This window comes from Eleutherodactylus coqui, chromosome 11 (assembly GCF_035609145.1).
Source record: "Eleutherodactylus coqui strain aEleCoq1 chromosome 11, aEleCoq1.hap1, whole genome shotgun sequence".
Lineage (NCBI taxonomy): Eukaryota > Metazoa > Chordata > Amphibia > Anura > Eleutherodactylidae > Eleutherodactylus > Eleutherodactylus coqui.
The window spans coordinates 142358735-142371470 of record NC_089847.1 but is presented as its reverse complement, the minus strand read 5'-3'; the positions used below and the strand labels follow the sequence as shown (position 1 = coordinate 142371470).

Below are 12736 nucleotides of genomic sequence, written 5' to 3'. Positions count from 1 at the left end.
GTCGCAGGTATCTGCTGTGTACCAAGCCTGCCTTTTATGGGATCCATAATCTGGTTACAATCTCCCATACGTATGGCCTCTGCTAACGGATCCGGATGTGTGAACATACCTGCAGCTTGTAATACGAACGCATTGTCAGGCGGGGTGATGGATGAACAGAGTAACAGACTGTTCGGCAGTAATCTCAGCGTAGACAAAAACAAAAAACGGCCCTCCGGGTCTCCGCGGGTGTTTACGTTGGAACCCGATAAAGTACAAAGGACCAGGAGAGAAACGCCCCTGGAGTATGAGGTGTGTAGAGAGCGACCGGCCCATTGGATCCAGGGCTCTTTAAGGCAATCTCCTCTGTCTGCAGAGGTGGATATGGAGCAGCCACTGACCGTATGCTTTGGTGCAGGGTGGACACGGAGCAGCCGCTGACCGTATGCTTTGGTGCAGGGTGGACACGGAGCAGCCACTGACCGTATGCTTTGGTGCACAGCGGACACGGAGCAGCCGCTGACCGTATGCTTCGGTGCAGGCTGGACACGGAGCAGCCGCTGACCGTATGCTTTGGTGCACAGCGGACACGGAGCAGCCGCTGACCGTATGCTTTGGTGCAGGGTGGATATGGAGCAGCCGCTGACCGTATGCTTTGGTGCACAGCGGACACGGAGCAGCCGCTGACCATATGCTTTGGTGCAGGGTGGATATGGAGCAGCCGCTGACCGTATGCTTTGGTGCAGACTGGACACGGAGCAGCTGCTGACCGTATGCTTTGGTGCAGGGTGGATATGGAGCAGCTGCTGACCGTATGCTTTGGTGCAGGCTGGACACGGAGCAGCCACTGACCGTATGCTTTGGTGCACAGCGGACACGGAGCAGCCGCTGACCGTATGCTTTGGTGCAGGGTGGATACGGAGCAGCCGCTGACCGTATGCTTTGGTGCACAGCCAACACGCAGCAGCCGCTGACCGTATGCTTTGGTGCAGGGCGGACACCGAGTAGCCGCTGACTGTATGCTTTGGTGCGGGGTGGACACGGAGCAGCCGCTGACTGTATGCTTTGGTGCAGGGTGGACACGGAGCAGCCACTGACCGTATGCTTTGGTGCAGGGTGGATATGGAGCAGCCGCTGACCGTATGCTTTGGTGCAGGGTGGACATTGAGCAGCCGCTGACTGTATGCTTTGGTGCAGGGTAGACACGGAGCAGCTGCTGACCGTATGCTTTGGTGCGGGGTGGACACGGAGCAGCCGCTGACCGTATGCTTTGGTGCAGGGTGGACATTGAGCAGCCGCTGACTGTATGCTTTGGTGCAGGGTGGACACGGAGCAGCTGCTGACCGTATGCTTTGGTGCAGGGTGGACACGGAGCAGCCGCTGACCGTATGCTTAGGTGCAGGGTGGATATGGAGCAGCTGCTGACCGTATGCTTTGGTGCAGGGTGGACACGGAGCAGCCGCTGACCGTATGCTTTGGTGCAGGGTGGATATGGAGCAGCCGCTGACCGTATGCTTTGGTGCAGGGTGGACATTGAGCAGCCGCTGACCGTATGCTTTGGTGCAGGGTAGACACGGAGCAGCTGCTGACCGTATGCTTTGGTGCGGGGTGGACACGGAGCAGCCGCTGACCGTATGCTTTGGTGCAGGGTGGACATTGAGCAGCCGCTGACTGTATGCTTTGGTGCAGGGTGGACACGGAGCAGCTGCTGACCGTATGCTTTGGTGCAGGGTGGACACGGAGCAGCCGCTGACCGTATGCTTAGGTGCAGGGTGGATATGGAGCAGCTGCTGACCGTATGCTTTGGTGCAGGGTGGACACGGAGCAGCCGCTGACCGTATGCTTTGGTGCAGGGTGGATATGGAGCAGCTGCTGACCGTATGCTTTGGTGCAGGGTGGACACGGAGCAGCTGCTGACCGTATGCTTTGGTGCGGGGTGGATATGGAGCAGCTGCTGACCGTATGCTTTGGTGCGGGGTGGACACTTTCATCATCAATTGCTTGTGAACAGAAGGCATCCTGAGGACTATTCCCTGCCCGCATGAATCGACCCTTTCTTCGCCTCCGCCCGGCTCCTCTCTCATGATCTGCTCTAAACACTCCACATAAACATCTTCTATTCTCATCTTTTCTCATCTCAGCGAAGTACAAAGATGTTCCGCGGACACCGGACACCGGCACGGCCCGCTCATCGCGCCACTCATTCTCTTTCCAGAAAGCGCTTTTGCAAAATTTCCCATAACTCCGACGCCACTTCTAGCGATGACGGATCGTGTCAGCGGCTCGGAGGGATGACTGGGAGCTTTGTGATCCAGCCAAGACATTCTCCTCACCCCCTATGGAGGCTTTCATCCAGCCGGTGGTGAATGTGGCCAGGTGCTGACGGAGCGCAGCCACAGAACCGACGACTTCCCCAATCCAGACATTAACCCCATAAACGAGGCCTCATCTGTGAGCTAATTAGCTGTTCTCTCTGAGGGGACAATTCGCAGGTCATCTACTGGGCTGACGATCAAACGCCCCGTGAGACGCAGCCGCTGCTTCTTGTGTCTCCAGCAGTCTGCAACCTCTCACCGATCTCACCGTGGCCGTTGAGGATGGAGGAAGTGGAGGGGAAACCGCCGCCTGCACCATGTTTGGGTAACGTGCGGGGCCTCCCACACAACATGAAGACCCCTGTGACTTGTGGCCCTGACGGGTGGTCTTTTAGTGATGCCCCACGTCAAGGTCTCCTTTGTGGGATGTGGCAGGAATGAGGTTTATAGTTACAAGTGCAGTAACTCACCGCTCCACAGGGGGCGTTCTGCAGCGACACAGTGAAGGTTCCCAAGGAGAAGCTTTTGGCCAGGATGTACTGACACGGCGCCTGGAAGGTGTATTTACGTCCATCAAATGTCGTAATGTGAAAGTCTCCTGTGACCGAACATTCGGCTGACGAGAGAGAAGAGCAGAGGAGGTGGTGATTAGTGGCGCGGCCGTCATGTTCAGTCCCTCAAGATGGCGGAGAAAGCACAATGTGAAGCCGGGAACAAACCATGCAAACACCGTTACCTCCAAGACATGTGGGCTCCACAAGACCCGCACTCACCTGGGCAGGTCTGCTCCGTGCACACCCATCTTCCTCCAGAGCAAGTGCTGCAACAACAGGAGATCAACTAGATGAGAGCAGAACAAAGCTCCTTCCTGGCGGCAGGGGGCTAGCCAGACAAAGAATGAAGTGCACCCCCCCCCCCATCTTAAATATCAATATCTGCAGATGATACAAAGTTATACAAGATAATTAATACAGCGCAGGACAATGTGTGGCTACAAGCGGACCGAGATAAGCCGGGGGCTTGGGGAGAAAAATGGGAAATGAAGGTCAATGTTGATATCCTGACTAATATACACTAAATGGGGTACTGCTAGGGAAAAGACCGGGGGGTACTAGTGGGCGGCAGACTTAACTGGAGTAACCAATGCCAGTCAGCTGCTGCAAAAGCTAATAGAGTCTTGGGGTGCAGTAAAAGAGGTATAGGGGCGAGGGGCGAGAACATTATCCTCCCACTATATAAGGCACTTGTCAGGCCTTGTCACAGAAGCGGGTTCTTTACTGTAAGAGCAGTGAGACTGTGGAACTCTCTGCCTGAGGACGTGGTGATGGCAGGATCCATAGAGGAGTTTAAGAGGGACTGGATGTCTTTCTATGATATTACAAGATATAGACATTAGGTGACCAGCGGGTTGTTGAACCCCTCTGAAGAAGGCTGGTCGGAGATGTGTGTCAGGGACCTAGTCCCTACATTATGGTGGACCTCTGGGGGGCCTTTTTGTTATATATATGGGTTATATGAAATAGATATTATCTACCCCTGATATGAGCTTTGTGATGCCCTGCGGCTTTCGTTAAACCCATTATGGAGTCAGGAAGGAATTTTTTTCCCCAGAATGAGCTAAATTGGCTTCTGCCTCCTTGGGGTTTTTTTTTGCCTTCTTCTGGATCAACAAGGGGGGGGGGTAGAAACAGGCTGAACTGGATGGTCATGGTCTCCCTTCAGCCTCACAGACTACGCTAAAATGTTATGTTACCCAAAAATAGAAGCGCATCTACCTGTCCGTTAATTTCACAGGCATCATCGTCAAGTCAGTGCCCGCCCGCTGCCCACTCACCAGTTGTTACACTGATCCTGCACCACAGTGCCAGCTTGGCGGGGAACACCATGGAAATCGCAGGGACATTCCACGGGATGAACACAAGTCTCGTCTTGGCGAACCATCCCTGTAAAGAGAAGCAGAGTGTAAGATCCTGATCTATAGAAGAGGGATCCACCACAGTGTAACCAGCGGGATCCATACAGGGATCCACCACAGTGTAACCAGCGGGATCTATACAGGGATCCATCACAGTGTAACCAGCGGGATTCATACAGGGATCCACCACAGTGTAACCAGCGGGATCCATACAGGGATCCACCACAGTGTAACCAGCGGGATCCATACAGGGATCCACCACAGTGTAACCAGCGGGATCCATAGAGGGATCCACCACAGTGTAACCAGCGGGATCCATACAGGGACCCACCACAGTGTAACCAGCGGGATCCATACAGGGACCCACCACAGTGTAACCAGCGGGATCCATACAGGGATCCATCACAGTGTAACCAGCGGGATCCATACAGGGATCCACCACAGTGTAACCAGCAAGATCCATACAGGGATCCACCACAGTGTAACCAGCGGGATCCATACAGGGATCCGCCACAGTGTAACCAGCGGGATCCATACAGGGATCCACCACAGTGTAACCAGCGGGATCCATACAGGGATCCACCACAGTGTAACCAGCGGGATCCATACAGGGATCCACCACAGTGTAACCAGCGGGATCCATACAGGGATCCACCACAGTGTAACCAGCGGGTTCCATACAGGGATCCACCACAGTGTACCCAGCGGGATCCATTCAGGGGTCCACCCCAGTTTAACCAGCAGGATCCATACAGGGATCCACCCCAGTGTAACCAGCGGGATCCATACAGGGATCCACCCCAGTGTAACCAGCGGGATCCATACAGGGATCCACCCCAGTGTAACAAGCAGGATCCATACAGGGATCCACCCCAGTGTAACCAGCGGGATCCATACAGGGATCCACCACAGTGTAACCAGCGGGATCCATACAGGGATCCACCACAGTGTAACCAGCAAGATCCATACAGGGATCCACCACAGTGTAACCAGCGGGATCCATACAGGGATCCACCACAGTGTAACCAGCGGGATCCATACAGGGATCCACCACAGTGTAACCAGCGGGATCCATACAGGGATCCACCACAGTGTAACCAGCGGGATCCATACAGGGATCCACCACAGTGTAACCAGCGGGATCCATACAGGGATCCACCACAGTGTAACCAGCGGGATCCATACAGGGATCCACCACAGTGTAACCAGCGGGTTCCATACAGGGATCCACCACAGTGTACCCAGCGGGATCCATTCAGGGGTCCACCCCAGTTTAACCAGCAGGATCCATACAGGGATCCACCCCAGTGTAACCAGCGGGATCCATACAGGGATCCACCACAGTGTAACCAGCGGGATCCATACAGGGATCCACCACAGTGTAACCAGCGGGATCCATACAGGGATCCACCACAGTGTAACCAGCGGGATCCATACAGGGATCCACCACAGTGTAACCAGCAAGATCCATACAGGGATCCACCACAGTGTAACCAGCGGGATCCATACAGGGATCCACCACAGTGTAACCAGCGGGATCCATACAGGGATCCACCACAGTGTAACCAGCGGGATCCATACAGGGATCCACCACAGTGTAACCAGCGGGATCCATTCAGGGGTCCACCCCAGTTTAACCAGCAGGATTCATACAGGGATCCACCCCAGTGTAACCAGCGGGATCCATACAGGGATCCACCACAGTGTAACCAGCGGGATCCATACAGGGATCCACCACAGTGTAACCAGCGGGATCCATACAGGGATCCACCACAGTGTAACCAGCGGGATCCATACAGGGATCCACCACAGTGTAACCAGCGGGATCCATACAGGGATCCACCACAGTGTAACCAGCGGGATCCATACAGGGATCCACCACAGTGTAACCAGCGGGATCCATTCAGGGGTCCACCCCAGTTTAACCAGCAGGATTCATACAGGGATCCACCCCAGTGTAACCAGCGGGATCCATACAGGGATCCACCCCAGTGTAACCAGCGGGATCCATACAGGGATCCACCACAGTGTAACCAGCGGGATCCATACAGGGATCCACCACAGTGTAACCAGCGGGATCCATACAGGGATCCACCACAGTGTAACAAGCTGACACCGGACATCTACCAGGCAGTCACATGAACATCCACAACAGCAGCGCCAGCGCAGGATAAACACATCGGATTGCGGACTGCCTGGGCACAGCACACATGAGCACTACAGCCAACCCTACAGAAACAGGAGAGAAGCCCGTCTGGCCCCATACATTCCACATCGAGCACTGCTGGAGAGGACTTACCCTCAGGACAGTAGCAGCCGTCTACGCAGGAGATCTCGCTGTCCATACACGGCTTCCGCTGGTGGCATGAGGTGGGACAACATTCGATGCATTCATTGTATACCAGGCCAGCATCACAGGTAACACCTGCACAGGGAGAACAAAGCCCTTATGGTACATATGTGTGCAGGACAACCTCCGCAGACTGAAACCATCTGTAGCGCCCAGACCTATAGGCCACTTCAGAATGGCTTTTAGGTTTGTCTTGTATTGTCAGCATGGAGTATTCATGGTGCACCTCTGCAGCACTGAAAGAGTTAAGGTCTGCATGGTCTCTGTCTGGAAATGTATCTTTTTTTTGTTGTGAGCCTGTGGTCACCTGACCATGCTTGATATTAATGTCAGGAGAGTCAGCCGTGAGTGCCAGTGTGAGCGAGTCAGTTAGTCTAGCCAGTCTGTCTACAAGTAGTCTGGCCTAAACTACTAGGAATATCTGCTGGCGTGCCTTTGTGGAAGTAGGAATGGAGAAGCCTGAAAGGTATCACCCGTCTCCCTTGGACTTATCTGATCTCTGGAGATTGCAGGATAACTACCAGCCCTTGTGAGCAAGAAGAGTTTGCCATGCAGCATTGAGAAGCGTCTGACAAGTGAGTGCTGACAGGTTGAGTCTGGAGAGGAAAGAGTGTGTGGTTTTCAAGGAGTGGAGCTACAGAGATAACTAGGACTGTGGGCCCGATATGGATTCTGTGTTCTGCCTCCCTGTCTCACTACCAGTTCCACCTATACCCGTGCTGTATTGAACTTATGTACTGTTGTACTGTTTTGCTTTTGGAATTCAAGTAAAGCAACATTGTCGTCCATTCCCGGCTTTGTTTTCAACTACTGTCTGTGAACTATTCCTCCATCCTTCAGCCTCATCGCAGAGGAAGGAACAGTGGCGTCACCCGTGACAATTCCGCAGAAGAAACCAGGTAACCAAGTGCCAGGTTACCCACACTTTAATAGCCTGCCCCTGGCTACCCTCCGGGTGAGAGTCAGTAGCGCCACTGTGAGCTGACGGTCCTCTAGTTGTCACAATGTACAGAATAGTATAAAATGTGAATAGTATAGGATCCTAAAAAAAGTACAGAATGAAATAGTAAAAAGTGACAAGACTGAACCCCACAATAATCATCTACAGGAGAGGCCAAGACCCAAAGCCCCAAGACTGAACCCCACAATAATCATCTACAGGAGAGGCCAAGAAGCATTACCCCAAGACTGAAGCTTAATCATCTACAGGAGGAACCAAGAACCGAGGCCCCAAGACTGAACCCCACAATAATCATCTACAGGAGAGGCCAAGACCCAAAGCCCCAAAACTGAACCCCACAATAATCATCTACAGGAGAGGCCAAGAAGCATTACCCCAAGACTGAACCCCACAATAATCATCTACTGGAGAGGCCAAGAAGCATTACCCCAAAACTGAACCACACAATCATCTACAGGAGAGGCCAAGACCCAAAGCCCCAAGACTGAACCCCACAATAATCATCTACAGGAGAGGCCAAGAAGCATTACCCCAAAACTGAACCCCACAATAATCATCTACAGGAGAGGCCAAGAAGCATTACCCCAAGACTGAACCCCACAATAATCATCTACAGGAGAAACCAAGAAACATTACCCCAAGACTGAACCCCACAATAATCATCTACAGGAGAAACCAAGAAACATTACCCCAAGACTGAACCCCACAATAATCATCTACAGGAGAGGCCAAGACCCAAAGCCCCAAGACTGAACCCCACAATAGTCATCTACAGGAGAGGCCAAGAAGCATTACCCCAAGACTGAACCCCACAATAATCATCTACAGGAGAAACCAAGAAACATTACCCCAAGACTGAACCCCACAATAATCATCTACAGGAGAGGCCAAGACCCAAAGCCCCAAGACTGAACCCCACAATAATCATCTACAGGAGAGGCCAAGAAGCATTACCCCAAGACTGAACCCCAGAATAATCATCTACAGGAGAGGCCAAGACCCAAAGCCCCAAGACTGAACCCCACAATAATCATCTACAGGAGAGGCCAAGAAGCATTACCCCAAGACTGAACCCCAGAATAATCATCTACAGGAGAGGCCAAGAAGCATTACCCCAAGACTGAACCCCAGAATAATCATCTACAGGAGAGGCCAAGAAACATTACCCCAAGACTGAACCCCACAATAATCATCTACAGGAGAGGCCAAGACCCAAAGCCCCAAGACTGAACCCCACAATAATTGTCTACAGCAAAAGGCCAGGAGTCAGGGCCCCAAAAATGGAACCCAAGACTGAATCTCACAATAATCATCTATAGGGAATATCAAGAGCCAGACCCCAAGACTGAACCCCAAAATAATAATTTACAGGAGCAACCAAAAGCCAATGCCACAAGACTGTACCCCAGAATAATCATATACAGGATGAACCAAGAGCCGAGGCACTAAGGCTGAACCACACAATCATCTACAGAAGGAACCAAAGATCGAGTCCCAAGAGTGAACTCCACAAAAATAATCCTATAGAAGGAACATAGAGCAAGACCACAAGACTGAGCCCCACAATAATCATGTACAGGAGCAGCCAAAGGCAAACGACTGAACCCCACAATAATCATGTACAGGAGAAACCAAGAAACATTACCCCAAGACTGAACCCCACAATAATCATCTACAGGAGCATCCAAAGGCGAAAGACTGAACACAATAATCATTTACAGGAGCAGCCAAAGGCGAAAGACTGAACCCCACAATAATCATGTACTGGTTATGGAGGCAGAAGAGTAAGATTCTGGAACATCCTGCATAGTCCCTATACATCCCGACACCTCACACGGAAGAAGCAGTCAAACAGCTGGATGAGACAAATGCTGTAGGAAGGTATTAAGGACTTACTGACAGGGTGCACAAACCCTGCAAAAATCAAAATACTAATGAGAACCTGTCCATGAGTGAGTGAGTTACGTGCTCTGTCCCTGATCACATGGTAATGACGCCATCACAGATCCTTCTTTCGGATCTGTGATGGCGTCATTACCCGGTTATTTCGGATTACGGATGGACTACATCCCCTACAAACCCCCGAGGTGTCAGTTAATATGAAATGCTAAGGACCACCTGTCTGTAAGTGAGGGCCTGTGTGAGTTACACGTGAAGATGCCACCATCATAGGATAAGTCACCGGGGCTCTGACCTTCGCCTCTGATCGCATGACAGTGACATCATCACAGGTCTTTCACTTTACTTAAAACATGCAGAGTCGGACAGCAGCTGTGTGCTTACACCACCTGTGATGATGTCATTGTCATGTGAGAAATGTATGTAGCAGAGCTGTATGTGATGTACATGTAGCAGAGTTGTGTGCATGTGATGTGCATGTAGCAGAGCTGTGTGTGTGTGCGACATGCATGTAGCAGAGCTCTGTGTGTGCGACATGCATGTAGCAGAGCTCTGTGTGTGATGAGCATGTAGCAGAGCTGTGTGTATGATGTGCATGTACCAGAGCTATGTGTGTGTGACGTGCATGTAGCAGAGCTCTGTGGCACATTGCGCCATCAAAAACACTGGTGCTCCAATTTCCTAATATTTACTAGTCATATATAATTGACCATACATGGAAGGGAAGACAGAGCTGTGCTATTAGATACAGCATCTCAGCAGACAGCACACAATGGGATTAGACACAACAGATGAATCATCAAGGAACACTTACTACATTTTTTGTACATCTCCCTCCATCCTTGCAGCGGGCGTCCCGCGTGGGCGCAGGCACGGGCATACTCAGTCAAGGCTCTGCACCATGTGCCGGCATCACTGTCTGACCTGCAAAGGAAAATCAGACACAAATGCCAGAAATTCTAGTACACAGCAAGTTCTATGAAGATCAGCTGCCAGTGTAGCCTTCTGAAATGGTGAACCAGTCCGAGGGACAAAGGAGGGGCCCAGTCACAACATTGGATCCCTAAAACAGAAAGGCTCCAGAACTGCAGCAGAAGAGCTCTTATTTGGAATTGGTCACCATCACAAAGATTGTAGAAGACCCTATTAGGCCTTAGCAGTGACCAGTGCTGTGCGATCTGTGCAGTGTGCTGGAGGGACCCGAGTCGTGTCCGCTGCACGTATATCTATATACAAACTCCCTGACGTATGGATGGGTGCAAGCAGATGATGAAGATTGGAGCACTGCGGTCAGAAGTAAACCAGGAGGCAGCACAAGACACGAAGGCATGAAGCTCATGAACCATCTACTCACATGCACAGGTCGTCTGCGCAGCTCGCCATGAACGGCGATGGACTCACAAACTCGTGACAACTCTGGAACGGAGCCTGAAGCAATAGGCTGCAGAGAGAGTGCGCCATCTAGGAGAAGAACACAGCACGTTGGTCCGATAACATAACCAGTAATCAGTACCCCGACATATAATAACACCCAGAATGATAGATCACACACATAGCAACAGGCCCTACAGATAATCGAGGACCCAACCCAGGCACGGGATTAATGATCCAGACCAATGAGCGCTAGCCCCAACCCATCAGTAACCCTGACCCTGGACCCTCACAGCCTCCAGAATCTATTTATGGGGTGGATCCCCTGGGATGGAACGCTCTACCTGTCTCGCCTGCTGCTTCAGCGCAGCACATGGCGGCTCATACGCTGTAGAGGGGGCGGGGTTTAACCAGGAATGCTGGGGGAAATCCTCTCTCCAACTGTTGACAAACTCCTCAATGTTTTCAGTTAATTTTCCTGCAAGACGACAGATGTTATAAAGAAGCAATTACCAAAAAATAATCAAGAAAGCGAGGAAAGTTCGGAAACAGACAGATGTGAGGGATTCATGGAGGAAGAAAAATACAAGATGCAGAAAGACATTGATACAGAACCGCCAGTCCACAACGGCTACAGAAAACAGCAAAACTTACCAGGAACTCACTAAAGGACCCACGCCAATCTCACACATACCGTGGGCAACACGCTGCGATTCACAGAGAAGAGGGGGAGAGAAGGACATGATGGAAACCTTTATATATGTTACAGGAGGAGAGAAGGGAGAGGAGGACATGATGGAAACCTTTATATATGTTACAGGAGGAGAGAAGGGAGAGGGGGACATGATGGAAACCTTTGTATATGTTACAGGAGGAGAGAAGGGAGAGGAGGACATGATGGAAACCTTTATATATGTTACAGGAGGAGAGAAGGGAGAGGAGGACATGATGGAAACCTTTATATATGTTACAGGAGGAGAGAAGGGAGAGGAGGACATGATGGAAACCTTTATATAAGTTACAGGAGGAGAAGGGAGAGGAGGACATGATGGAAACCATTATATATATTACAGGAGGAGAGGAGGAAGAGGAGGACATGATGGAAACCTTTATATATGTTACAGGAGGGAAGAAGGGAGAGGAAGACATGATGGAAACCTTTATATATATATATATATATATTACAGGAGGAGAGGAGGACATGATGGAAACCTTTATATACGTTACAGGAGGAGAGAAGGGAGAGGAGGACATGATGGAAACCTTTATATATGTTATAGGAGGAGAGAAGGGAGAGGAGGACATGATGGAAACCTTTATATATGTTATAGGAGGAGAGAAGGGAGAGGAGGACATGATGGAAACCTTTATATACGTTACAGGAGGAGAGAAGGGAGAGGAGGACATGATGGAAACCTTTATATATGTTATAGGAGGAGAGAAGGGAGAGGAGGACATGATGGAAACCTTTATATATGTTACAGGAGGAGAGAAGGGAGAGGAGGACATGATGGAAACCTTTATATATGTTATAGGGGGAGAGAAGGGAGAGGAGGACATGATGGAAACCTTTATATATGTTACAGGAGGAGAGAAGGGAGAGGAGTACATGATGGAAACCTTTATTTATGTTACAGGAGGAGAGAAGGGAGAGGAGGACATGATGGAAACCTTTATATATGTTACATGAGGAGGGAAGGGAGAGGAGGACATGATGGAAACCTTTATATATGTTATAGGAGGAGAGGAGGGAGAGGAGGACATGATGAAAACCTTTATATATGTTACAGGAGGAGAGAAGGGAGAGGAGGACATGATGGAAACCTTTATATATGTTATCGGAGGAGAGAAGGGAGAGGAGGACATGATGGAAACCTTTATATATGTTATAGGAGGAGAGAAGGGAGAGGAGGACATGATGGAAACCTTTATATACGTTACAGGAG

The 12736-nt window shown here is 50.8% G+C and overlaps 1 protein-coding gene across 1 annotated transcript in view; it reads right to left on the bottom strand.

Annotated features, from left to right (window-relative positions):
* Window positions 1–12736, bottom strand: part of OTOG (otogelin) — a 276916-nt gene that overhangs the window by 238980 nt on the left and 25200 nt on the right. Inside the window, exons 6-12 of the mRNA XM_066582440.1 lie at window positions 11135–11268; window positions 10774–10880; window positions 10234–10343; window positions 6509–6634; window positions 4129–4237; window positions 3068–3114; window positions 2765–2910 (exon numbers count right to left, since the gene is read on the bottom strand). Coding sequence (XP_066438537.1) covers window positions 2765–2910; window positions 3068–3114; window positions 4129–4237; window positions 6509–6634; window positions 10234–10343; window positions 10774–10880; window positions 11135–11268 — 779 coding nt within the window. The remainder of the gene's footprint in view (window positions 1–2764; window positions 2911–3067; window positions 3115–4128; window positions 4238–6508; window positions 6635–10233; window positions 10344–10773; window positions 10881–11134; window positions 11269–12736) is intronic.